Source organism: Mustela erminea, chromosome 1 (assembly GCF_009829155.1).
Source record: "Mustela erminea isolate mMusErm1 chromosome 1, mMusErm1.Pri, whole genome shotgun sequence".
Lineage (NCBI taxonomy): Eukaryota > Metazoa > Chordata > Mammalia > Carnivora > Mustelidae > Mustela > Mustela erminea.
Genome location: NC_045614.1, coordinates 14,342,865 through 14,370,007, shown reverse-complemented (window position 1 = coordinate 14,370,007; position 27,143 = coordinate 14,342,865). Strand labels below are relative to the sequence as shown.

General features: G+C 58.9%; 2 protein-coding genes across 15 annotated transcripts; both read left to right on the top strand.

Annotated features, from left to right (window-relative positions):
- Nucleotides 1-4,342: 4,342 nt before the first annotated feature.
- JUND (JunD proto-oncogene, AP-1 transcription factor subunit) lies at nt 4,343-6,260 on the top strand. Its single transcript, XM_032316009.1, has one exon. The coding sequence runs from the start codon at nt 4,500-4,502 to the stop codon at nt 5,541-5,543; it is 1,044 nt and encodes a 347-aa protein (XP_032171900.1). The 5' UTR covers nt 4,343-4,499; the 3' UTR covers nt 5,544-6,260.
- A 3,717-nt stretch (nt 6,261-9,977) lies between these two features.
- On the top strand, nt 9,978-27,056 carry IQCN (IQ motif containing N). Of its 14 annotated transcripts, none has more exons than XM_032315675.1 (8): nt 9,978-10,777; nt 12,844-12,976; nt 14,108-20,551; nt 20,591-20,655; nt 20,812-21,084; nt 21,124-21,513; nt 21,631-22,059; nt 22,255-27,056. In XM_032315675.1, the coding sequence occupies exons 2-8, from the start codon at nt 12,964-12,966 to the stop codon at nt 26,962-26,964; spliced, it is 12,324 nt and encodes a 4,107-aa protein (XP_032171566.1). In that variant the 5' UTR covers nt 9,978-10,777; nt 12,844-12,963; the 3' UTR covers nt 26,965-27,056. The 14 variants fall into 14 exon arrangements, with proteins under 14 accessions (XP_032171566.1, XP_032171614.1, XP_032171596.1 ...); XM_032315723.1 differs by having other exon boundaries at nt 14,108-20,655; nt 21,631-21,747; nt 21,982-22,059; XM_032315705.1 differs by having other exon boundaries at nt 14,108-20,655; nt 21,631-21,747; nt 21,865-22,059.
- Nucleotides 27,057-27,143: the final 87 nt, after the last annotated feature.

The following is a 27,143-nucleotide window of genomic DNA, read 5'->3' as shown; positions in this document are numbered from 1 at the left end:
GAACACGGGGCTGGCCTGGGCCGCTCATCCGGGCCTGCGGGAGGCTGGGGACACTGCAGCCTCTGGGTGCAGTCATGAGGGCCACCGGTCGTAAAGCAGGCTGTCAGTCTGGTTCCATCCGGGCTGAAAGGAGCTGACGAAGCGTCAGTTTCCTCGTCGGTAAAATGGTCTCGTGAGACTGGAAAGCGCCAGTGCCGGCCCGGAGGACTGGGTGTGGGTACCCTCCCCCCCCCCCCCCGGCCGGCCAAGCACCTGCACAGGACGGGGGAGGTGACTGTGGTTCCTGCTCCCGGCGAGGGCGGAAGCGGGGCAGGAGGGGAGGGGAGGGGCCACCGCTTTGGCCGGTAACCCGATCCTTAGGAATGCGGGGAGGCCAGACGCGCCCCCGGCCCCAAGACTGCACCCCTTCCCCGGCCCCCTCGCGGGGTCCTGCCACCCGCGATGGTCCCCGCAAGCCCCACCCCCACCAGCCCATGGGTCCTAAGCGCCGGAGGACGTTCCCCATGAGCCCTACCCAGACCCGCGGGGTCGAGCGATCCCCCGCAAACCTCCCCCTTAAGAGGTTCCGCCGCCTTACCCCTTTCTGCTGCCCGCTTAACTCCTTTTTTTCTTTTTTTTCTCTTTCTTTGGGGCTTTGCATTTTTTCAAGTAAATTTGAGGTCCCTGGGTCTTCAAATAAAGACTAAACATGAAACCGACTTGCAGTTTGCTTTAAACAAGAAGCGTAACCTCGACGCTGGATCGAAAGACAGAGAGAGAGAGAGAGAGAGAAAGAGAGAGAAGAGAGAGGCCCCAGAGCGGAGGGGAGGAGATTCAAATCTCGCCTGGGGCGGGTGGTAGTTTCAGCTTTCCTTCGGAAGCTAGGATAGGGGTTGGGGACCGGGCTGAATTTTAGTTGGGCTGGTACTGTGCGACACCTCAGGGCAGGTTCCGCACCCTCCCTGGACTGCTCTGGAAAGTGAGATAATGTCGTGGAGCCGCTGGGAGAGTAAGGGTGGAAAAATCAGGGTCTAGGCTGAGGCCTGTGACCGATTTCTCCCTCAATCCCATCTTCCAGGGCCACTGCCACTACACTGGGCATACACTACCCAGGCTCCCATGGAAGCCTGCTTTCCTTTTCTCCATCTGGCTTCCCGGGGCTCACACAATCCAGCCCCACAGGCTGTCTCCATCAAAGTGGCCAGCCGCCCCAGGGCTTTTGCACTGGCTGTTCTGTCTGGGATGTTTGGCCTTCAAATTATCTCCAGCTCCTCCTTCATTCAGCATCACCTCTGGGGCACCCCACCCCAATTACCCAACTCTAAAACATACCCCCCCAGTCCACAGAGGGGGCACCATTCTCCTTGAAATTGTGTTTGAAGGTTCCTCCTTCAGAGCCTGTGCTGGGAAGGTGAGGGTCTTTGTGTCATTCCCATGTGTCCCCATCACTTGGCTCACAGTAGGAGCTCAGATAGTGTATACAGAATGAATGAATGAATGAATGAATGAATGGGAGTTATCCCTAATTCACTAGGTATGATTGGTTGGTGGATTTAGCTAGGCTCCCCTTGACCTGCCTGACTAGGTAGGGACAGGGTTGGTCCAAATGAAGAGCAGGTTAAGGTGTCCCAGAGCACTCCCTGGCTAGGAGGAAGGAGAAGGTAGGGAAAATTATTGGGTCAGAGGGAACAGCAAGTACACAGCAGTAGAGACTGAAGAAGCCAGGCCTTGAAAAGTAGCGCTGGCAGAGTCTGTCCAGGGCCACTCCTCATAGGAAGGGGCCAAGGCAGGTCCTCTCTATCCAGCCTCAAGAACCTTCCCCTCCCCCATCTGGGGTAAAAAGAGCCTGACAAAGATGGTGGGCAGGCTTAGCCAGATGGTTGGGGGTCACTTAGGGGATTCCTTGGGCGTCAGGTTAGGGAAGGCTTCTTGGAGGACAGGACATTGGGTTTGAAGCATGAGTAGGAATTTGCCTGGAGGGTAAGGAAGGGCACTTCAGCTAAGGGAACTCCAGACCAAACAACCATACACAATTAGGGTTGGCTTAATAATAATAATAATATTAATAGGGGCACCTGGGTGGCTCAGTGGGTTAAGCCTCTGCCTTTGGCTCAGGTTATGATCCCAGGGTCCTAGGATCAAGTCCCACATTGGGCTCTCTGCTCAGCAGGCAGCCTGTTTCCCCTCTCTCTATACCTACCTCTCTGCCTACTTGTAAACTCTGTCAAATAAAGTCTTTAAAAAAATAATAATAATGGAAAATACTTATAGAAAACATGGAGTTCTTACTATTTTTTCAAATCCAATGCAAATCACAATACTCCAGGCACCTGGCTGGGTTCATCAGTAGAGCATGCACTCTCTCGAATCTCAGGGTCCCCAGGTCCAGCCCCAGGATGGGGGTAGAGTTTACTTACTGAAAAAAAAAAAAAAAATCACAAGACTCCATGAGGTGGGTGAGATTATTCACTCCCATTTTCATGAGGAGGAAAACTTGAGTCAGAGAGACCTTGGACTCCTGGTGCCTCCATTTCCCAAGGCTTGTTTGCTGGTCAGTCTTTCAGCTCAGGCAGGTTCTGCCCATTGTTTACCAGACCATTCACCCACTTGTCAAGGTTAAGGCCCAAGGTCAGGGTGGAGGCTCCCTAAGCCACCCACTCACGTCCTGCCTTGGGGAGAAGCATGGCCCCATTTCCTCCAATCTAGCCCCATTGCATAGGCCTAGAGAGGGGGGGGGGTCTCAGAGCAGAGTTAGCAACAGGATGGAGGCTGGATCCCCTCTCATCAGGGGTCCCTTTGCTCAGGCTGGGACCTGAGAGGTCAGGTCTGGAGGACACAGAGACCACAGCAACCAGACCAGGCAGCGTTCTTCTTTAACACTGAGCCAGGTGCTCTACCAGATGTTGGAGACCCAGCAGGTTCAGGATAGACAAGGTCCTTGCCCTCCAGGAACTTTTGGTCACCCTGTCATTCTGAACTGCTTCCAAGGCTCTAATGGAAATAAGGTGAGTGGGAGGGGCCTCTCCAAGGATACAAGTTTGCCTTGGGGAAGGGAGCCTCACACAGAGGGCATAGCATATGCAAAGGGCCTGAGGCATCATGGGCTGAGAGGCCAAGGCTCAGAGAAGCTGAAAGGTTAGAGGGAGGTCTGTGGAGGAAGGGTCCTTAGCCTCTACCATCTGGCTGAGAAATTGTCTCTTATCCTGAGTGTGGTGGGAGGCAGGGAGGGGCTGTGTGAAGGAGCTGTCAGCCAGACCCAGATGTCCCGAGAATTCCTAGGGAGTGTTGGACAGGTTGTTCCCTCCCTCCTCCCTCATATTCCATCTCCAGCCAGCCTTTAGGGAGGCCCACTGAGCGCTGACTATAACCTAACAGTATTAAATAGTTAACAATTACCAGCTGGGATTCCGGCCTTAACAACAGGGAAGGGGAGGGACGCTAAGGAGGAAACTGGGGGGGGCCGGTAGTCAACCACCCTCACCTCAAGACCCACAGCAGGCCCTGTCAGATGCAGAGTAAAAAATACAGGTGGCCGCCCAGGAGCAGGAGGCCAGAGTTCTACCAGGTGAATGAGAGATCTGGCCGGGTCGCACCTTGCTGAGCCTCGGTTTCCTGCCTGTAAAGTCAGGAAGTCGGACTCGGTACTTTTATACTCCTCAGTGAGAAGTATCAGGCTCAAAGCGTTTCCAGCAACGTCTGGCAGCTCTCCTTTTCCCTCCCTCGTCTTTCTGGGGCAAACACATCACCGCAGATTTAGGGGTGAGGGTGAGACAGAGGTAGATCTGACCAAAACGCCCAGGAAGCCACCAGGATAAGCCCCCTCAGGCCTTCTGCCGCCAGCCCGTACCGAGCCAGGATGGAGGAACTCTAAGGAAGGCACTTGTAGGCGTAGTGGAGAGGGAGGTGCCTTGGAGTTATTTATCCATCCAGGCCCCATCCCCCGCCGGTCCCCGGAGGCCGGCACCGCCCCCGCCCCCGCCCCCGCCCCCGCCCAGCCGGGGCCCCACGCGCGGATACGGGGCGGGGCTTGGGGACCGGCAGGCGGCTGGTGGCCGGGCTCATCACGCCACCCGGGACGTGCCTTGGCGGGAGGCAGCACTGGGGGCATTGGTCGTACATCTCGCTCCCGGGGCGGGGTAACCGGGTTCGGCGTGGGACCCGCCCCCATGACGTCAACCCACAAGGCAGCGCGCTGTTGTGCGGTTTACCGCGCGTCACCCGGGCAACGGCAGCCAGGGGAGGGCGGTCGCGGCTTAGCCCCGCCCCACCATGCAAATGAGCGACGTCACCTACGCCCAATGGCGAGCGGGGGCAGTGAGCTCATCGCGCTGGGCCGAGGCTATAAGAGGGCGCGCGAAGTGCGCGGCGCAGGAGCCGCCGCCAGTGGAGGGCCGGGCGCAGCGGCCTCGGCCGGGGCGGGCGCACGGCCGAGCGGACGGGGGGGCGCAGGCCCCCCGGGCGGCCGCGGCCACTCCCCCCTCCCCCCCCACCCCAGGCCGGCGCGGCGGGGGAGGCGGAGGATGGAAACACCCTTCTACGGCGATGAGGCGCTGAGCGGCCTGGGCGGCGGCGTCAGTACCAGTGGCGGCGGTGGTAGCTTCGCGTCCCCGGGTCGCCTGTTCCCCGGGGCGCCCCCGACGGCGGCGACTGGCAGCATGATGAAGAAAGACGCGCTGACGCTGAGCCTGAGTGAGCAGGTGGCGGCGGCGCTCAAGCCCACGGCCGCGCCGCCCCCGGCCCCCCTGCGCACCGACGGCGCCCCAGGCACGGCGCCCCCCGACGGCCTGCTCGCGTCGCCCGACCTGGGGCTGCTCAAGCTCGCCTCGCCCGAGCTCGAGCGCCTCATCATCCAGTCCAACGGGCTGGTCACCACCACGCCGACGAGCACTCAGTTCCTCTACCCCAAGGTGGCGGCCAGCGAGGAGCAGGAGTTTGCCGAGGGCTTCGTCAAGGCCCTGGAGGACTTGCACAAGCAGAACCAGCTGGGCACGGGCGCGGCCTCCGCTGCTGCGGCCGCCGGGGGACCCTCGAGCACGGCTGCGGGCACCGCGCCTCCTGGCGAACTGGCCCCGGCGGCAGCCACGCCCGAGGCGCCCGTCTACGCGAACCTGAGCAGCTACGCGGGCGGCACCGGCGGGTCGGGGGGTGCTGCGACGGTCGCCTTCACCGCCGAGCCTGTACCCTTCCCTCCACCGCCTCCCCCAGGCGCGCTGGGGCCGCCCCGCCTGACCGCGCTCAAGGATGAGCCGCAGACGGTGCCCGACGTGCCAAGCTTCGGCGAGAGCCCGCCGTTGTCGCCCATCGACATGGACACGCAGGAGCGCATTAAGGCGGAGCGCAAGCGGCTGCGCAACCGCATCGCTGCCTCTAAGTGCCGCAAGCGCAAGCTGGAGCGCATCTCGCGCCTCGAGGAGAAAGTGAAGACGCTCAAGAGCCAGAACACGGAGCTGGCGTCCACAGCGAGTTTGCTGCGGGAGCAGGTGGCGCAGCTCAAGCAGAAGGTCCTCAGCCACGTCAACAGCGGCTGCCAGCTGCTGCCCCAGCACCAGGTGTCCGCGTACTGAGCCCGCGCGCGGGGCGCATGCGCGGCCCCCATCCCGGGGAGGCGGGCTCGAGTGGGGGGTGGACGTGGGCGCCCCGGACTCGAAGAGGGCGCGGCCCCGGGGACTCCCCCCCCCACACCCCGAGGGTGCCAGGATTCCGAGAGGGCGCGGTCCCTGAGGACCCCCCGAGGGTGCTCAGGACTCGAAGAGGGCGCCTCGGACTCGACAAGCTGGACCCCCTGCTCCTGGGGGCAAGCGCATGACACCCCCCCCCCCCGCCCTCGCGCTGCCTCTGTTCCCCGAGCGCGGCCACCCAGTGTTGCACAAACCCGCGCGCCCCGGCAGCCCCTTTGTACACACCACCGCAGAAGGGGGCTCCGTGGGGGCGCAGCCTCAAACCCTGCCTTTCCTTTTACTTTTTTTTTTTTTTTTTTTGCCTTTGGAAGAGAGAAGAACAGAGTGTTCGATTCTGCCCTATTTATGTTTCTACTTGGGAACAAACGTTGGTTGTGTGTGTGTGTTTTTTCTTGTGTTGGTTTTTTAAAGAAATGGGAAGAAGAAAAAAAAAAAAAACCTCCCTTCCCTTTCCTCGCTCTTGCTCACCCCCCCTTCCGTCCTTCCGACATCCCTCCTCCCGCCCTTTTTGTTCTGTTGTTTTGTTTTGCTACGAGTCCACATTCCTGTTTGTAATCCTTGGTTCGCCCGGTTTTCTGTTTTCAGTAAAGTCTCGTTACGCCAGCTCGGCTCTCTGCCTCCTTCTTCCCCCGCCGGGGCCTGATGGGCTGGGCAGGGCCTGGCTCACACGCTCCCCTCCCCCCTCCCGTGCCTCCTGGCCCCTCCTCCCTCTGCCTGTGCTCGGAGGAGGAGAGCGGGAGTACGGGAGGGGCCCCGAACATCTGGCGCTCAACGAGCGCCATCTAGGCGCTCCCGGGCTTGGGGCCCACCGGTGTCCAGGTTAGGTGAGGGATACTACGATCTCCAACCAGCATTTGGAACTAGCGAGCCCACGGGTGTCCCCTTTAGGACAGATAGACTACAAGATGGAAAGAGCACAGCCCAGCCCCAGGCGGGTAGGAAAAGGCAGAAACTTGAACCTCTGGGCATCACTTACCCTGTCTAAAATGGGCAGAACAGTTGTAAGCTTGCTCCGGAAAGTTGGAGGATTAACAGTTTGTTCCAGAGCCGCGCTTGGCCTATAGTTGGTGCTCAGCGTAAGCTTCTATTATTGTCGGGCGGATGGGGGTTGCTGAGTCTCAGGGCCGGAGGAACGTGGCGCAGGGTCGGACTGGAGCAGTCTTCCTCCAGTAGGGGTGGTGTAGCTACTCTCCATGATACTTCCCTAGCCATTCACTCGGAATCAGGATTTCCCAAGTACTCCCAGAAGACCTCTCCCTTCCCAACATCCTAGTATCCCATTTTGAGGAAACTCCTGTTCAGAGAGGTTGAGTGATGAGAGGTCACAGAGCCTGAAATTTTTAGGAGTTTGCAGGAATATCTGGACCTTGGGCTGTTCACCTCCAGAGCCTTGACCTCTGGGCTGCCTTCATCCCCTGCCTACCCTGACCCTTGCAGTTTTGTGGGCAAAAGACCCCAGGCCTTGGGTCTCTGTCTCACTTGGTGCCAGGAGGGACCTAAGCATCAGTGGTCAAGGACACGGGGCAAGTCGAACTGGTGCGCATGTGTTGAGCACCAGCTGTATACCCAGCCCTGTTAAGGAAGGCAGGTGAATTGTGCCTGTATACCCAGCCCTGTTAAGGCAGGTGAATTGTGCCTGTTTTACAGATGGGGGCACAGAGGTGCAAAGAAGGAACATGCCCACCGACCCTCTTGCCATTGAAAGGGTGGGGCCTCGCCATCTACCTGTTTCCTCTTCTTCCTGATCACCCTGGCTGCCTACTTTTCAAGGCTTCGAGAGCTGCTTTGGGGTTTGGTTTTTGACAGCATGACCTCACCTTGCACCGCTCTCACACTGGGAGGGACCCAGCAGTGCCCCGCCAAAGCTGAGGTGAGGGTGTCTTGACACAGGAGACCCTGAACCAGGCTTTGGGACCACAGCTTCACTCTTTAGAAGCCTGAGTCTCAGCTTGGGTGCCAATTTGCCCCTGTGTAACCTCAACCCAGCCCTCTCCCTATGCTATGAAATGGGTAAGTTCATGTCCAGGTAACAGCATCTCCCACAACAGTTTGGTGAATGAGTAATAATGATACTGAAGGGCTCTCCGTGCACCCCCAACCTACAGAGAAGGGGAGAGGCCCTGGAGGTCGGAAGATCTGCATCAGGCCCCCCAAACCGTTTTATTCATAATCCTGATGACAACTGTGTTGTGGGGGGGCGATTTCCCCACAGTCACCCGTTCTGAATTCTAGACATCACCCAGGTGTCCTATAATTCAGTTCTGACACTACCTGGAGTTTGCACAGACCCTACAGGCGGTGGGTTCTTAGTCCCACAACACCACCCCCATTTCAATGCCATTTGGAAGTCTCTGGTTGCCACCTGGATTTTGGGACAGTAAGCCCTAAACCAAGGATTTCCTCACCCCCCACGCCAGTCTTGATAATTTAGAACCGCTCACAGAAACTAGGAAAGTGTTTTATTTACTATTATTGGTTTATTTATTTACTTTCAAGATTTAATTAATTTATTTATTTGAGACAGGGAAAGAGAGCATGAGTGGTGGGAAGGGGCAGAGAGAGAGGGAGTAGTAGTCTGCCCGCTGAGCAGAGAGCCCGATGTGGATCTGAGCTGAAGGCAGACCCTTAACCAACTGAGCCACCCAGGTGCCCATATTACTGGCTTATAAAGGCTACAACTCAGGTACAGTTAGGTGGAGGAGACACAGAGGGAGGGCAAGGTACAGTGGAAGAGGCATTGGACTTTCATGCCCCGTGTGGGTGGGCCATGCTCCCAGTCTGTCCATGTTTTCATTAACTGAGAAGCTCTCCGACCCTAGCTGGTTTCATTCCATAGGTGTGATTGGTTAACTCACTGGCCTTTGGTGATTGGTTCAATCTCCAGTCCCTCTTCTCACTCAGGAGGTCTGGGAGGTGTGGCTGAAACCTCCAACCCTCTAATGCCTCTGTCTTTCTGGGGACCAGCCCCTATCCTGAAGCTATCTGCTGGTCCCCAGCCACCACTCATAGAAAAGATATTTACCAGGGCGCCTGGGTGGCTCAGTTGGTTAGGCATCCAGCTGGGTTTCGGCTCAGGTCATGATCTCAGGGCTGGGAGATGGAACCCCACACTGGGCTCTGGACTCAGAGTTTGCTTGGGAGTCTCTCTCCCTGTCCCCCTGTCCCTCCCACTTGTGCTAACTCTCACACGCGCTTCCTCTCAAATAAATCAATCTTCAGAAAGAAAGAAAAAAAAAGACCAGGAGACTTGGGTCTAAGTGGAGGCCCTATGTTTTCACTAGCATGTGACATGGGGCTTTTTGGAAACCACAGATATGACTCCCTACTTGAAACCTTTATGGAAAAAAGTCCTTGGGTGCATCTGGCCCTGGAAAGATCATTGTCGCTCCAGGCACCTCCCTACCCAAACTCTCCTTCCTTCCCCTTTGGCCTCAGGGCCTTTGCATGGCTACAACCCTGATAACACTTCTTCTCTCAACTACCCAGCTGATCTTCCTTCAAACTCAGGTGCTTTTGCCCTCCTGGTCCCCAGTAACCCCCCGGGCTGGGTCTTATTGCGTTCCAGTAGTACCCTGTGGTTCCATCATTACTGCCCTGACCCACTCTGGATTTGTGTTTAGCTCAAGGAGGGCATGGATGGGAGCTGTCCTGGTCGTTGCTGAAACCAAGGACATAAGTCCTGTCCAACTGTCATGTCTCTGATTTTGCCCAGAGCTACAGCCACAGCGTGGAGAAGATGAGGGGATCTCTGCCCCGTGAGGCTGGGTGTCTCCGCTTGCCGGCCTCCTGCTCTGGTGCCACCCAGTGGCTCCCCAGGGAAGCGAAGCTAAGGCTGCGGGCCAGGTGGTGTGGCTTTGGCAGGACCCTGCTGAACTGAGGCCAAGAAGTATGTCAGCTCCAGACTGGCCAGCAGTGATTCACCTCAGGCATCAGCCCAGCCCCAGGTGGTGGATGGGAATGGTGGCTTCACTTTCCCCTTAAGGACTGTGGCTCAGAGTTGATACCTACTGTTGCCAGGCCCATATGGGGATCCCAAGGGACTTTGGGCCCAGCCCTACCCTAAGGAGCCCCCATCCTCAGGGCCAGACACAGATACCCGCCTGGACTTCTAGGATGCGAATCAGAGTACAAACTATGCGTCTTTTTCTCTGGACCCTCTTGTGGCTCTGCCAGTGCCTTCTTGATAAAACCCACACTTTTTTTTTTTTTTTTTTTAGATTTTTATTTAGAAAACACAGCAGGGGGAGTGGCAGGCAGAGGGAGAGGGAGAAGCAGGCTCACCGTGCAGGGGGCCCGATGCGGGGCTCGATCCCAGGACTGTGGCTGGGATCATGACCTGAGCCCAAGGCAGGTGCTTAATGACAGAGCCACCCAGGAGCCACAAAACCCAAGCTCTTGGGACCTCTCTGAGGTCCCACCTATTCAGTACTCTGCCTCCTGGCCCTCTTGTCCCTTGCCTCCAACCACACCAGCCTCCACATTCCCTAATCGTGCCCAACTTGCTCTCACCTTGGGCCCTTTGCCCGTGCTGTGTCCTCCACCCGGGATGTCCCTCCCCTAGCTCTCCTGTGATTCTCCTTCTCCTCCTATGGAACTCAGCCCATCTACCCCTTCTTTGATTCCTGCCTAGCCATTTCACACCCCCAAATTATTTGAGTTGTGTGTGTCCCCAGGCCCAGATAAGGTCCCACTACCAAGTTAGGTGTTCAGAGGCACCCAGCAGGTTCGGTCAGCAGAGCACATGACTCTGCATTACGCAGCTGTAAGTTCGAGTCCCACGTTGAGCGTAGAGATTACTTAAAAGAAAAATCTTTAAAAAAAGACAAAAAGTGAGGTGTTCAACAAATACCTTGAGACACATGTAGGGGACGAATTTGGGGCCCCCTCTCTGCTCAGAGCTCTAATTTTCCGTTCAGGACAGGCAGGTAGTAGGAAGCAACAGCCATGACTGTCAGCGCTGATCTAGGCCCTGCCCCCCATGTTGGGTCAGCCTTCTAGAACCCCCTTCCCCCAGGAGCTGATAGGGATTGGCTGGAACTTGGCTGTGAGTCACAAAGCCATTGTGGCACCAGGGCCCCAAGGCTGGCCATTCGGGCTGGTGGGTTCAGCTTCAGGGGCAGGTGAGTGGGGCTGGTGGAGGGTTTGGTGGGGGGTACATGGAGACTGGGTTGTTCTCCTCTGGCCCCCAGCATCCTCAGAGCCCTTTTGGGACCTCCAGGCCACTTCAAGAAGTGGGTCAGCTTCTCAGCCCCTCAGAGCAGGGGCATTTGGGGATCCCCAAAACCTGATGGTGTGTTTGTCCATCTGGGATCCCAGTCTGGGGAGCCGAGGATGTTTCCTTGGGAGGCTGGGAAAGTGGTCTTAGCTTGTGTGACAAGGAAACTGAGACTCAGAGGGCTTTACTCAAAATTGCCAAGCCAGCCACTTGGCTTACATGTCTGGGGGCCCCTATTCCTTTTTCCTGTCCCCTGTAATCACATTCCTCTCACTCTGCTGTCTGTCTGTTCGCTCATTCTGGTTGAGTTCGTTTAAAGGGCTGAATCGGGGCGCCTGGGTGGCTCAGTGGGTTAAAGCCTCTGCCTTCGGCTCGGGTCATGATCCCAGGGTCCTGGGATCGAGCCCCACATGGGGCTCTCTGCTCAGCAGGGAGCCTGCTTCCTTTCCTCTCTCTCTGCCTGTCTCTCTGCCTACCTGTGATCACTGTCTGTCAAATAAATAAAATCTTAAAAAAAAAAAAATAAAGGGCGGAATCATGTGGTTGGTGAAACCGCAGAGTCTGGGATAGGCCACTTCAGATCCTGAAGCTGTTCTCTCTAAGATCTGAAGCTTGGATGGTACTCATCCAGCCAGCCAGCCATCCACCTGTCCACTCATCCATCTATCCATCCGTATGTCCATCTGTCCACTCATCCATTCACCCATGCATCTACCAATAAACATCTATTGAACATCTATTGTGTGTACTGTTCTAGGCACTGGAGATTCAACAGCAAACAAAAGAGACGGACATCCCTACCCATGTCCCACCATAGTTCAATGGGGGAGACAAATCAGAAATAACTTAAAGAAATAGGGGCATCTGGGTGGCTCAGAGGGTTAAAGTCTCTGCCTTCAGCTCAGGTCACGATCCCAGGGTTCTGGGATCAAGTCCCGCATTAGCCTCTCTGCTCAGTGAGGAACCTGCTTTTCCCCTCTCTCTCTGCCTGCTGCTCTGCCTACTTGTGATCTCTGTCAAATAAATAAAATCTTAAAAAAATGTAAGAAATATGATATGTGGCTTCTCTGGGCCTCAGGTTCCTCCTCTGTGATATGGGGACAATGACTGCCTACTTCCAGGAGAACCAGCCTCAGGCCCATTTGCTGTTACGATTCAGTTCACACTGATGCTTGTTCTGAATGAGCCCAGCCCATTTGGGGTTTGGGGTGAAGATGAGGCAGGGCAGGACATTCAGGCCATCACGTAGGTGAAGCTAGAACACTTATCGTGAAAGGAGGCAGCACATGGGTCTTTGAAAGCAAATCTATTTTGATCATCTTTGTCTTGAAGTGTTTAGTCTATTAGCACATCAGTCACTGATGTGGTTGAATTTAGATCTTCCGTCAGTGGGCATTTGGATGGTTTCTGGTTTGGGGTGAGTACCAACACTTGTACCTCTTGAATGTAAATATCAGGGTGGAATTAACAAGCTGCCTCTAAGATAGTGACAATTTCCCCAGGTGGCCATGATGTGTCCACTTTTCAATTTTAACCATTTTTGTGGATCTGGACACCATTTCTTTTTTTTTTTTTTTAAAGCTCAGTGGCTTTAACCCATTGAGCCACCCAGGCGCCCCTGGACACCATTTCTAATGGCTGGATAGTACACCACTGTATGAATGTTCTGTTTAATTTAAGCCACTGTGCATTTGAGTTGTTTTCAGTTTTAACTCTTCATAAACAGTACAGTGATGAACATCTTTGAACATCCTCCTTTAAACACTTATAACGGGTCCCCTAGCAATCACCTTTTTGGTTATTTCTAGTTGTTTTGCTTTTACATACAAAAGAACACAAGTGTAAACTTCTTTGTACATTCACCTTTGTGGACTTAAAAGTTTTTAGTTTCTGTTTTGAGATGTTAGGGTTCTTTTGTCCTTGTTTTTGTTTCTGTCTTAACATCTCTTCTCCCGTTGGTCTTGACGACAGAGTCAGCCAAGGGCAGTGTTGCTGCATGTTGCATAGGATGAAGGGCTGAATGAAGGCTGCATCCTCTTGCAAGCTGGCCTCTGAGATTGTACCTTCTCCTCCTGCTCCTCCTCCAACTCTATGGCCCTCCAAGGTATGAAGATGTCTGGGAAAGGAATCGGCTGTTTCAGCCAGAAAGAGGGTTGGGGTAGGGGTGGGGCTTCTGCCCAACAAGCACGTTATGCTCCAGGTGACGTATCAGGGCTGTTTGGCCGTATCCCAGTTCCCCCTGAACCGAGGTGCTTCTAGAAACCACAGTCACTCCCTCGTTCTTCTACCCATCCATCTGCCAGTGATGTACCCGTCGTCAGTCCTCCCCCGTCCATGCACAGGTCATCCAGCACACGTCAATCATGCACAGGTCATCCAGCACACGTCAATCATGCACAGATCATCCAGCACACGTCAATCATTCACTGATCTCTACACCAATTCCTTCAGCTCTCTCCATTCACATACTCCTTTATCGACTCAGATCTCATCCGTCCTCTACTCACTTGTCTGTCCGTCCATCCATTCCTCCCTCCATCCCCCTCCCTCCCCTTCATCCATCCACTCATTCATTCATTGATCCATCCCTCCATCCGTCCGTCCGTGTGTCCATTTCCTTATTCATTGATCTGCTCATCAATTCATTCATCAACCCCATCTCCCTACTTAGTCTTCCACACAGCCCTTTACCCATCTTTCCAACCCATCTAGCATTCCTTTAGCCAGATTTATCCATTCACTATCTAGTCATTCATCCTTCTATCCACCCAGCTCGGCCACACGTTTATGAAGTTAGCCGCCCACCCAGCACGCACCTGTTCCCAGCCCAGAACCAGGCCCTATGACTGAGCTGGGGACAAGGAAATGACTCAGACCTGGTTCCTGCCCTCTAGGAGATCACAGTAAATGGGGAGAGGCACTCACGCACACACAAATAGGAAATTTCCCAAATAGTGCGATCAGTGCTATAGTCACAAAGGAAATTCAAAAAGAAGGTGGTTGGCCATTCAGCTGAGAAGGCGCACTATTGCCAGTGTCAAAGTGGCCACAGGATCAAGAGGGAGACATAGGTGCCGAAGGCCACTTGGACAGGTGGCTGGGAGAGGGCGGGGCCTGTAAAGGTGAGGAGGAAGATTGTGAGGCGTCAGGAACGAGGAGCGCTTGCTCCAGCCAGGAGCCCTCTCGTCTGTACAATTCCCCTCTTTGTCCCTCTCTGTGCCACCCCTGCAAACAGAGCTGACTCGCCCAGAAACCAAGACAATGCAGGAAGCAGCACAGCTACCGTCGTCAACCGATGGGCAGAACGTCTACCAGCCCCAGTCTGTCTCCAGTCTCCAAGACAAAGCAGGGACACTGAGTCCGCAGCTTCAGCATGAGCCAGTTGAGTCCAGGGAGACCTTTCTGCAACAGCATGACAAGGATGTGACAGTACCTCGTCACATCCCACGTCTGCGGGCTGTGGTTGAGAGCCAGGCCTTCAAGAATGTGCTGGTGGATGAGATGGACATGATGCTGTCCCGGGCGGCCACCCTCATCCAAGCCAACTGGAGGGGCTACCGGCTCCGGCAGAAGCTGATCTCCCAGATGAAGGCAGCAAAGGCCATCCAGGAGGCCTGGCGACGCTTCAACACCAGGCGACTCCTCCGTTCTGGCAAGACCGTGGAAAAGAAAGTGAGTGTGGATGAGGGCGACATCCCTTACCACGCCCCCCAGCAGGTGCGGTTCCAGCCTCCAGGAGAGGTCAAGCCTCCCGTGGCCCAGCCGGTCATGGTGAGCAAGGAGACCCAGTTCCCTTCCTCCGACAACCTGGACACCTGCACCCACCAGCTGGCCCTGCTCCAGGCCCAGGGTGGTCCCCAGCCTGGCATGCAGGCACCTGGCTCCACTGGGGGACCCAGCGTCACCTTCCTGCCCCACCAGACCATTGCCATCAGACTGCCATGTCCGGTGAATCTAGACGCAAAGTGCCACCCGTGCCTGATGACGAGAACTGTCAGAAATGCTTGCCTTGTCCATGTAGAAGGGGACATGGTGAAGACCAAGCAAGTAACCACCAGAGCCAACAAGGCAGGAGCCCCGGGGCCGCCCCCATGTGGGAGGTATGCCCAGGCAGTTCACGGGTCCCTCAAGACCCAGACCCAGGGCCACGTGGAGACAGAGGTCCTCAAAGCCCCACCCCAGACAGGCCCAGCCCTTGTGATAAATAAGACCGCGCCCCAGATGTATCCGGTGACCACGATGACCAAGACCCCGCCCCAGCCATGCGCAGCAGCGCCCATGGTGACAATAGCCAAGACCCCACCCCAGGTATACCCAGCGGCCCGGATGACCAAAACCTCAACCCAGATGAACCCAGCGGCTGCCGTGACCAAGACCCCACCCCAGCCGTATCCTGCTGTTGCGATGCCCAAAAGCCCACTCCAGTCGTGCCTGGCGGCCATGATGAGCAAGACCCTGCCGCCGCCGTGTTCTGCGCCCACAGTAACGATAACCAAGGCCTCACCCCATACTTACCCGGTGGCCCCAATGGCCAAGAGCCCACCCCAGACGTGCCCGGTGGCTCCGATAGCCAAGGCTTCACCCCAGACATCCCAGCCAGCCACCATGATCAAGACCCCACTTCAGTCTGGCCTGGGGGGCATGGCGAACAAGACCCCAACCCAGCCATGCCCAGTAGCCCCGATGTCCAAGACCCCCACCCAGATGCGACCCACAGCCTCAATGACCAATGCTTCACCCCAGACACGACCAGCAGCCATGATGGCCAAGATCTCACCACATATATGCCTTTTGGCCTCTATGATCAAGCCCCAAACCCAGACACGGCCCATGGCCACCATGGGTAAGGCTCCACCCCAGACGTGCCCAGTGCCCACCATGGCCAAGACTCTGGCCCAGATGCGCCCGGCAGCCCCGATGACCAAGACCCCACTGCAGACATGTCCAGCCGCTGCCATGGCCAAGACTCCATCTCAGATGCTCCCGGGGACCTCCGTGACCAAGACCCCTCCCCAGACGCGTCTGGCAGCCATGGTCACCAAAACCCCAGCCCAATTTCGCTCCATGGCCGCCATCCTCAAGACCCTGTGCCTGCCACCTTCAGCAGCTGGAAATCTGAAGTCTTCTCCTCCGGCAACTGTGGCATCTGGGATTCCCAACGCCTCATCCCGCACGTGTCTGAACGGACCAAAGGCCAAGGCTATGGTGAACGCCAAGCAGACCACCGGGATGGTTCGGGTCTCTTCTCACTCCTACCTGGCTGAGGGAAAGGTCAAATACTTTAACGCACCACATCTGGGTGCTGGGACCCCCAAGGCTCCAGCCAGGCCTCCTTTGGAAGCTGAAAGAATGAAGGCCTTTTCCCAGAAGCAGGTGAAAATGGAAACAGTGTCCAGTTCCAGTGTGGCCATCGAAATGTCCCGGGCATCCCCCTGGGTGAAAATGGCCGAGGACAGGAACAAGTCCCTGTTACAGACATGCCCGAGGGCAGATGTTGTGAAGGTTCAGTCCCAGGTGTACGTGCCCATGGAAACGGCCGTGGTCCTGCCCCGGGCACAGCTGGCCCCATGTCCGACCAAGGTCCCACCCCAGACACATCTGGAGACCTGTCTGGCCAAAGGGCTGCCCCAGGAGCAGCTGGCCACCTGTACGACCACAGCCTCGTCCCAGGAGCAGCTGCTGGCCGAACTGACAGCAGCTCTGCCCCAGGCACACCCGGGCACGTGTCTGTCCAAGACCCTGTCCCAGGCCCATCCGCCCACCAAGCTGACCCCAACTCAGGCTCAGGCGCACCCGGGCACGTGTCTGTCCAAGGCCCTGTCCCAGGCCCATCCGCCCGCCAAGCTAACCAAGACCCCGTCCTTTGCACATCTGGGCACGTGTCTGACCAAGGTGCAGTCCCGGGCGCATCTGGCCAGCAGAGTGATAAAGGTCCAGTCCAAAGCACATCTGTCCACCGAGCTGACCAAGGCGCAGTCCCAGGCCCAGCTGGTCACAGAAACAGCCAAGTGCCTCTACACAGCCCAGCACTCGGCTGAGCTCAGCGGCAAGACCCAGTCGCAGCCACTCCTGGCCGGGTTCAAGGTCTCCACTCAGCCCTGCAAGCATACTGGTGCCCTTGGCAATCTGCCCCGAGCCAAGCCAGAGGACAGACTGACCCAGATCCAGCCCCACAGCTATGTGCAGGGCAAAGGCACCCAGGGCCCAAGCCAAGGGCCCTGCGAGACCAAGAGCATGCTGGTGCCTCTGGCGGCCTCTGCTGGACACCCCACCTGTAACGTTGAATCCTGGGGTGACAGTGGGGCCACCCGGGCCCAGTCACCGATGCCTGGCCCAGCCACACCCTGTCCAGAAGAGCTGGCTGCCTCCCAGCTCGCCTCCCTGTGCGCCGAGCTGGCCGCTGAGCTGGGATCCCAGGAGGACCTCCGCGCCCTATTGACCAAAGCCCTCTCCCAGGGGCAAGTGAGGGCAGCCCTGAACCAGGCCCTGTCCAAGAAAGCCCTGGGCTCCACGATGGCCAAGGCCCTGCCCCAGGGCAAGCTGGGAACGGCGCTGATGAAAGTGCTCTCCTGGGGCGAGCTGGGCCTTGCGTTGTCCCGCACCCTCTCCCCTGGTGAGCTGCGGGCAGAACTCACCAAGGCCAAGCAGGGTAAGCTGGCGGATGTGCTCAGCAAGGCCCTGACAGAGGAGGAGTGGGCCGCTCTGAGCCAGGCCCTGTGTCAGGGGGAGCTGGGTGCTGTCCTCAGCCAGTCTTTGTCTCAGGCAGCCCTGAGGACTGGCGTCGTCCTCCCCAAGGCCACCTCGAAAACAGCAGGAAGCAGGATGTCTGTGATTCCGGCCCCCGTGGAGGTGGACTGCAGGGGGAACCCAGCGGCCGCATGGGGGTCTGCCGTAGGCCCCGTGAGACCACAGCCCAGCAAGGTCAGGGTTCCCCAGGACGGGGCCTGGGAGGGCTTCTTCACAGGCTGGCCTGCCGGCTTCTTGGAAGAGATGGGGGATGGGGCCATGCTCGGGGGGTCACCCTGCTCGCCGGTGGTCTCTGTGGGTGCCTCCTTGGCCAGTAGAGTGATCTCTGCCATTCATCAGCATCCCCTGATCGCTGCCCTGGACCCCAGCAGGGGCGGCGGCTCAGACCTACATCTGAACCCTGCGGTCAGTGAGGAAAACGTGCGCCTGCCCCCAGGGGCCAGTGAATTAGCATCAGATCTCAACCCCGTGGAGAGTGACACGGGCCCCAGCTTACCTAAGCCACCCCACCTGCAGCCGCCCTCCAGTCTGTGGCAGCCGCTTATTGCCAATGGTGTGGGCCCAAGCACCAGCCAGCAGTCGGTGGTGGCTGGGGGCACAGCCCCGAGCTCCCATAGTCCACATGCGGTCAGCAGGGTGGCCCCGCGTCCGTGGGTGTCGTCAGGGGAGGGCCGGGCGGCCTCGGGTGTGCGCGTCGGGGCGGCGGGTAGGGGGAGCACTGCACACTCCCACCAGTGCGCCGCTGCCTATGGGGGATCTGTTTGTTGGTGTCAGTACCCTGGGGTCAACAAGGTGCCCTCCAGCATGTACCGAGCTTCAACCAAAGCTCGACGACAGCCATCTGTGCTCCAAGAGGAGACCATGCAGAAAACTCAGTCCCCAAATCACAAACGGGCCTCCGTAGACACTAGGGAGAGGATCAACAAGGCCACCCCAGGTGCACTGAGGGGTGCCAGTGGGAGCAAAGTGTCCCTAAGCCAACCCCAGACTCCCAAGACCGGTGACACAACCCTGGGTCTCTTGCCTAATTCCATGGCTCCTGGTCATCGCTGGGCACTCAAGACTCAGGCGGAGGCCGGCATGTTCCCAGCCTCCCCAGGGAGCAGGTCGGCACGCACCCTTTCCCGCACAGCCATCCCCAGGCAGGAGAGGACTCGAACCCTGGGTACCAATGCCGGGGTGCGCTGTGCTCCGGAGCAAGGGACTGGCCATATACTCAATGAAGTGGCCAGTTTGGCCCAGAGTCCCGACAATGACATGGCTGGAAGCCTCTCCCAGGGCTCCACAGACTATGGCCCAAATGTGAGTAATTCCCAGAGCTCGTTGCCTAGCGGCAGCTCACCCAGCCCCTCCACTATGTCTGTGGCCAGTCTGACGGCCGGGGACCTGGTGGAGGAGGAGTCCTGGGAGGCCAGCTTCGACACCGTCCTCTCTGGCGAGGCTGTGGGGAGTCCCCAGCGGCCTAGAGGCAGGGAAAAAACCAAGAGAGGAGGCCGGGGACATAGGTCTCCAAACCCCTACCCCCAGCCCTCTGCAGGCTCAGAGCTGATACCCATTCTGCACCATAGTTCAGTGTCTGGCCGCATGACCTTGAGTGTCCACTGGGGCTCAGATGACCAGGAGGAGAGGGATGAGTCCTCAGGCCAAAGCTCCATGGGTCTGACCGAAACATTGCCCCAGAAATCCTACAGGATGGGACTGACCAAAAGTTTGTCCTTGGATAATGTGGTCCCCACCATGTATCAGCAGCCATCTGCGGCCTCCAGGCTGACCTCAAGCCTATCCCAGCCACTGGTAGTCAGTAAGGTGGCCCCAAACCCAGGCCAGCCATCTGTGGTCAGTAAGGTCACCACCAGCCCATCTGAATTATCGATGGCTAGTAAGGTCATCCCCAGCCTAACTGAGCCATCTGTGTGTAATACAGTGAATCTCGGCCTGGACCAGAAATCCTGGACTAGTCAGATGAACCCCAGCCTCGCCCAGCCATATATGACCGGTGGGGTAGCCACAAACCTAGTCCAGCCATCTGTGACCGGTGAGGTAGCTCCCAGCCTAGCCCAGCCATCAGGGACCCATGGGTTAGCCCCCAACCTAGCCCAGACATCTATGACCAATGCTTTAGCCCCCAGCCTAACCCAGCCACCTGTGACTGGTAGGGTAGCTCCCAGTCTAGCCCAGGCCTCTGTGACCAGTGGGGTGGCTCCCAGCCTAGCATGGGGATCTGTGACTGGTGGGGTGGCCCCCAGCCTAGCCCAGGCATCTATGACTGATGGGGTGGCCCCTAGCCTAGCCCGGCCATCTGTGACCAGTGGGGTAGCCTCCAGCCTAGCCCAGGCATCTCTGACTGGTGTGGTGGCCCCCAGCCTAGCACGAGCATCGGTGACCAGTGGGGTGGCCCCCAGTCTAGCACGGGCATCTGTGACAGGTGGGGTAGCCCCCAGCCTAGTCCAGGCATCCATGACCAGTGGGGTGGCCCCTAGCCTAGCCAGGCCATCTGTGACAGGTGGAGTGGCCCCCAGCCTAGCCCAGGCATCCATGACCAGTGGGGTGGCCCCCAGCCTAGCCCGGCCATCTGTGACAGGTGGGGTGGCCCCCAGCCTACCCCAGGCATCTATGACTGGTGTGGTGGCCCCTAGTTTAGCCCGGCTATCTGTGACCAGTGGGGTGGCCCCCAACCTAGCACGGGCATCTATGACCAGTGGGGTGGCCTCCAACCTGGCCCAGGCATCTGTGACCGGTGGGGTGGCCCCTAGCCTAGCCCGGCTATCTGTGACCAGTGGGGTGGCCCCCAGCCTAGCCCAGCCACCTGTGACCAGTGTGGTGGCCCCCAGCCTAGATCAGGCATCTATGACCAGTGGGGTGGTCCCCAGCCTAGCACGGGTGTCTGTGACCAGTGGAGTTGCCCCCAGCCTAGCCTGGCCATCTGTAACAGGTGGGGTGGTCCCCAGCCTAGCCCAGGCATCTATGACTGGTGGGGTGGCCCCAAGTCTAGCCCAGGCATCTATGACCGGTGGGGTGTCCCCCAGCCTAGCCCAGGCATCTATGACCGGTGGGATGTCCCCCAGCCTAGCCCAGGCATCTATGACCGGTAGGGTGGCCCCCAGCCGAGCCCAGACATCTATGACCAGTGGGGTGGCTCCCAGCCTAGCCCGGCCATCAGTGACCAGCGTGGTGTCCCACAGCCTAGCCCAGCCATCTGTGACTGGTGGGGTGTCCCCCAGCCTAGCCCAGGCATCTATGACCGGTGGGGTGGCCCCCAGCCGAGCCCAGACATCTATGACCAGTGGGGTGGTTCCCAGCCTAGTCCGGCCATCAGTGACCGGTGGGGTGTCCCCCAGCCTAGCCCAGGCATCTGTGACCAGTGGGGTGTCCCCCAGCCTAGCCCAGGCATCTGTGACCGGTGGGGTGTCCCCCAGCCTAGCCCAGGCATCTGTGACCGGTGGGGGGTCCCCCAGCCTAGCCCAGGTGTCTGTGACCGGTGGGGTGGCCCCCAGCCTAGCCCAGGCATCTATGACCGGTAGGGTGGCCCCTAGCCGAGCCCAGACATCTATGACCGGTGGGGTGGTTCCCAGCCTAGCCCGGCCATCAGTGACCAGTGTGGTGTCCCCCAGCCTAGCCCAAGCATCTGTGACCGGTGGGGTGTCCCCCAGCCTAGCCCAGGCATCTATGACCGGTGGGGTGTCCCCCAGCCTAGCCCAGGTGTCTGTGACCGGTGGGGTGTCCCCCAGCCTAGCCCAGACATCTATGACCAGTGGGGTGTCCCCCAGCCTAGCCCAGGTGTCTGTGACCGGTGGGGTGTCCCCCAGCCTAGCCAAGGCATCTATGACCGGTGGGGTGTCCCCCAGCCTAGCCCAGGCATCTATGACCAGTGGGGTGGCCCCCAGCCTAGCCCAGGCATCTGTGACTGGTAGGGTGTCCCCCAGCCTAGCCCAGGCACCTATGACCGGTAGGATGTCCCCCAGCCTAGCCCAGGCATCTATGACTGGTGGGGTGTCTCCCAGCCTAGCCCAGGCATCTATGACCAGTGGGGTGTCCCCCAGCCTAGCCCAGGTGTCTGTGACCGGTGGGGTGGCCCCCAGCCTAGCCCAGGCATCTATGACCAGTGGGGTGTCCCCCAGCCTAGCCCAGGTGTCTGTGACCGGTGGGGTGGTTCCCAGCCTAGCCCGGCCATCAGTGACCAGTGTGGTGTCCCCCAACCTAGCCCAGGCATCTATGACCGGTGTGGTGTCCCCCAACCTAGCCCAGGCATCTATGACCGGTGGGGTGTCCCCCAGCCTAGCCCAGGCATCTGTGATCGGTAGGGTGTCCCCCAGCCTAGCCCAGACACCTATGACCGGTAGGGTGTCCCCCAGCCTAGTCCAGGCATCTATGACCGGTGGGGTGGCCCCCAGCCTAGCCCAGGCGTCTATGACCGGTGGGGTGGCCCCCAGCCTAGCCCAGGCATCTGTGACTGGTAGGGTGTCCACCAGCCTAGCCCAGGCACCTATGACCGGTGGGATGTCCCCCAGCCTAGCCCAGGCATCTATGACCGGTGGGGTGTCCCCCAGCCTAGCCCAGGCATCTGTGACTGGTAGGGTGTCCCCCAGCCTAGCCCAGGCATCTATGACCGGTGGGGTGTCCCCCAGCCTAGCCCAGGCATCTATGACCGGTGGGGTGGCCCCCAGCCTGGCTCGGACATCTGTGACCATTGGGGTGGCCCCCAGCCTAGCCCAGGCATCTATGACTGGTGGGGTGGCCCCCAGCTTAGCCCAGGCATCTATGACCGGTGGAGTGGCTCCCAGCTTGGCTCAGACATCTGTGACCGGTGGGGTGGCCCCCAGCCTAGCCCAGGCATCTGTGACTGGTGGGGTGGTTCCCAGCCTAGCCCGGTCATCGGTGACCAGTAGGGTGTCCCCCAGCCTAGCCCAGGCATCTATGACCCATGGGGTAGTCCCCAGCCTAGTCCAGGCATCTATGACCGGTGGGCTGGCCCCTCGCTTAGCCCGGCCATCAGTGACCAGTGTGGTGTCCCCCAGCCTAGCCCAGGCGTCTATGACCGGTGGGGTGTCCCCCAGCCTAACCCAGGCATCTGTGACCGGTAGGGTGTCCCCCAGCCTACCCCAGGCATCTGTGACCGGTGGGGTGGCCCCCAGACTTGCCCAGCCATCCGTGTCCAGTGGGGTAATGCCCAGCCTAGCTAAGCCATGTGTGGCCGATGCGATGACCCCCAGCTTAACCAAGCCATCTATGACTGATGGGGAGGGTCCCACTATAGCGCAGCCATCAGTGACTGGTGGGGTGACCCCCAGCCTAGCCCAAGCACCAGTGGCCTGTGTAGTGGCCCCCAGCCTACACCAGCCATCAGTGACCAGTGGAGAGGCTCCCAGCCTAGGCCAGTCATCAGTGGCCTGTGTGGTGGCTCCCAGTCTAGCCCCACCATCAGGGCCTTGTGTGGTGGTCTCCAGCCTAGGCCCGCCACCTATGACCGGTGGGGTGGCCCCCAGCCTAGCCCAGTCCTTTGTGGCCAATCGGGGGCCCCTCAGCCTCTTCCAGCCATCGGTAATTGCTGGTACCAATTGTGCAGCTGGTCAATCAGGTTGGGCCCCTAAGGTGGGTTCAAATCTACCCTCAAGGGTGAGTGCAGTGGCCCCCAGTCTGGGTCATCCGTCATTGGTCACTGAAGTCCCTTTGAGTTCATCATATTCTTATGCCGCTAGCAGCACGAGCCGAGACCTGAGCCAGTCACCTGTGGCCACCAGCATGGCCCCCTGTCAGGATCCCGTAATGGTTGATGGGGTAGCCCCGAACCCCCAGGCCCATGAGTTCAGCCAGGTGTCGCTAACGTTTCATCAGCCACTCGGAGTCAGCAGGGGGCACCCAAGCATCACTGAACATTCTGCTCTCCCTCTCTCAGCCCCAAATCTCTTCCAGGCATCTGGGGCTAGTGGTGAGGACTCTTGTCTAGACCAGGGAACCAATCCATGTCCTGGGTCTCTGTTCCCGGGTGTGCCTACAGGCATCGGTCTGGGCACTATGGCTGCTGGCATGTTCCCAAATATGTCTCGAGGGACCCTGGCTGCTGGTATGTTCCTGAGTATGTCTCCAGGGTCTCTGTCTCCGGGCATGACAGGGAGTGTGTGCCAGAGAAGTGTGGCGACTGGTATGGGCCCAAACCAGTTTCAGGAGGCCCGTGGCGTGGATCCCCGTGCATCTCTGGCCTCTGGGGCAGGTGCCCCTTTGATTCATGAGCAAGCCTCAGAGGTGGGCCCTGGTTTCTCTCGGGCTTCAGTGCCCAACAGACTGGGTACGAGTCCAATCAAGTTTTCTCAGGCCGACGCAGGCCCTAGCATGTCTCAGGTCAATGTTGATCTTCCAATATCTTTGAACCAGCAGCATCCTTCTGTGGCCACAATCGTGGCACCCGGTTATGAACAAGCAAAAGATTTCAATCAGGAGCCCGTAGTGGACACAGCTAGTGGCCTGGTACCAGGTTCTGTACCCAGTAGGATGACCACAGCCATGGCCCCAGGTACCGTGGCCAGTGGTACGGCCCCCAGCCTTGCCCCAGGGTCTGTGATCCGGGGCATGGGCCAGAGCCTGCCTCCGGGGTCTGTGATCAGTGGTGTGCCTCCCCACCTTCCGCCCGGTTTTGTGGTCAGTGGTGTGCCTCAGAACCTTCCCGAAGGGTCTGTGATCTATGGTATCAGCCACAGCCTTCCCCCAGGATCTGTGATCAGCGGCATGGGCCAGGGTCTTCCTCCAGATCCCGTGGCCAGTGCTGTGGCCCAGAACTTTCCTCCAGGTTCTGTGGCTAGTGGGATGCCCCCTAGTCTGATTGCAACATCTGGGGCTGGAGGGAAGGGACAAAGCTTTGTAAGACCCTCATTTAGTTTGACTGTTCCAAACCTGATCTCGGGTTCAGCGGCGGGTGGCATGGTCCCGGGTGTATCTGCCAGGCCTGTGACCTCTAGTGTGGTTCCAGCCATAGATTCTGGGGAACTGAATCAGGGCCTGATTCTGGAGTCCACGGATAATGTAGCTGGCCTGCCATCCACAGTGGGAAATGTGGCCCAGAGCCTTCCCCAGGGGTCCATGTTGATCGGGATCACTCCCCGTCCTTACCATGGAGCCCCGGCTAGGGAAGGGTCTACAGCCCCCTTCCAAGGATCCCATGTCACTGGCCTGGCTCAGCTGCATCCCCAGGCCTTGGAAGCTAGCAGCACAACCAGGAGAGTACACCGGGCGCCCACGGTTCTACAAAGGGCCACCCAGTTGAGCCACGCTCTTGAGATGATGTCATTTGAGACCACAGATGACCAGGTCATAAGGAAGCCAGACGACCTGAGCCAGGCTGTGTCCCGGGCGTCCGTATCCAGCGCGGAGTCCATGGTCCTTGATGCAACTCCATGGATGCCCCAGAATCCCCCGTCAGCTGACGTCAGCCACAGCCACAGCCACAGCCAGCAATTCTTTCCCGATGTCCAAAGGCCATTGTTGGAGATGGTTCCCAGCCAGACCAAGTCTCTGACCAGTGGCATGGCTCCTGTCCCGCCCCAGTCCCTGAGTTTTGCCAAGCCCTCGATGGCTGGGAACATCACCCCAACTCTGCTGCCGAGGTCAGCAACAAGCTGGGGGGCTCCCAGTTCCCACTTTGTGACTGCTAGCACAGCTTCCAGTGTGCACATAGAGTCTGTCAAGGCTGTTGGGGCCCCCTTGGCTCGACGGGCATCGGTGGCTCACATTGTGCCCCAGAGTCCCTCGGTGACTCACGTGGTGCCTCAGGGCCATCCCCACAAGATGGGGGCTTCTCCTGTAGCCTCAGCATCCCCCAAGCTGGCCCAAAGCCGTTCTAGGACCTTCAGTGTTCACCCAGGGTCTGTAGTGGGGGTAGGGACCCCAACCACTTCCCAGAAGTCCGGGACCACCTACAAGGCCTCTCAGGTGCTGTATCCACCCACGGCTGGTGGGGTGGGATCTGATGGCTTCCAGGTAGACGTGGTCCCCAGGGCCCACAAGAAGCCAGCACCTGAGGACCTGGCTCAGAGCAGCCACAAATCTCTTGGCTCCAGAAAATCCTATAGGTCCGTGCATGATTATCTTGTCTCAGACATGCTAGACAGTAATGTTGCCAGGGTGGTGCCCCTGTACGACGTGCAGGAGCAGGTCCCCAGGTCCTCTCAGGAGAGTCCCGGGCACGCTGAGAGCACCCCACCAGCCGTTACACCCATCATCCGCACCATGGATATGGCCCCCAATGTGGCTGCCCCTAGGCTGCACCAGGGGTTTCGGAGGGTGTCTCTGGGCTATGAGTCTTCACCTGACGGTTCCCGGAGGCCCCTTTTTACCCCGGAGTCAACGCCAGGCTCCTGGGATTTCCAGAGCGCTGTGGTTCCCTCAGGCTGTCGGAGGGTGTCCCTGACTCCCACTGTACTCCAGGGCCCTGTGGACGCTGGCATAGCTGGTGGCCAAGCGTGGAACTCTGCCGCCATCCCCAGTGGAGCGGCCGGGCCCACGACCAGCGCCATGGCCCCTGGCGGTGCGTGGGATCTGGCCAGGGCTTCGGAGCCCTGGGACACCGTGGGCAGAGAGACAGCAGTGGACTCCAAACAGTCGGGGGAACAGGTGGCGTCGCTGCAGGCTGTGGAGAAGGTCGTCACCCGTGCCGTGGTCACCATCCAGGCGTGCGCCCGCGGCTACCTCGTGCGCCGAACCATCAGGGTGTGGCACCAGTGGGCTGTCATCATCCAGGCCGCCTGGCGCGGCTACCGTGTGCGGCGGGACTTGGCCCGGCTCTCTCAAGCGGCCACCACCATCCAGGCCACATGGCGAGGCTTCCGCGCCCGCCGGATAGAGACCCAGCTGCAGTTGCTCCCCGGTGGATGGACCAAGGCGGACGACAGGACCAAGTCCACATCAGACCACCGCTGTTTCCAGTCCTGCCAGCCGCGCGTCTGTCCCTTCTGCCAGTCCCTGAGCCCCAGCCTGGGGAGCCCGCCCAGCGTGGTGATGCTCGTGGGCTCCAGCCCCCGCACCTGCCACATGTGCGGCCACACCCTGCCCACTCGGGTGGTGCACGGCATGGGTCGGGGCTCCAGGGTCCAGGCCAGCATGCCAGGGGGCTGCGACTCCCCAATGGCCTCCCAGAGCTCCCAACAGTCCCATCTCCAGAATAAGGCAGCCACGACCATCCAGTCAGCCTGGAGGGGCTTTGCCGTGCGCCGCCAGCTGAGGCAGCAGCAGATGGCCGCGAAGATGCTTCAGGCCAACTGGCGCGGCCACCACACCCGGGTCGGTCTCACTCCAGATGCACTTTTGGGAGCAGCAGCGTGGGACAACCCAGAGGACATGCAGTGGCCGGGCGTCTAGGACATTGGCTGGCTGGTGGGCGGCAGGGGGACGCCCAGGGAGGGGCAGTGTGGCTCTCTGGGTCTAACGAATAAAACCCTCCACAGCCTGGATCTTGGTCCAACTGTGCTCATGGGGATGTCTTGGGCCTGGTTTGGGGAGCGTGGGGTGGAATTTGGGAGGGTCTGGAACAGCCTGGA

Bases quoted from the DNA above. Each gene is read 5' to 3' on its own strand.
- IQCN (XM_032315657.1), top strand. The intron at 20,656-20,811 runs GCATCTATGACC...AGCCTAGCCCAG, and splicing joins TGTCCCCCAGCCTAGCCCAG to CCATCTGTGACTGGTGGGGT. The intron at 22,060-22,254 runs GCATCTGTGACT...AGCCTAGCCCAG, and splicing joins TGGCCCCCAGCCTAGCCCAG to GCATCTATGACCGGTGGGGT.
- JUND (XM_032316009.1), top strand. From the start codon at position 4,500: ATGGAAACACCCTTCTACGGCGATGAGGCGCTGAGCGGCCTGGGCGGC.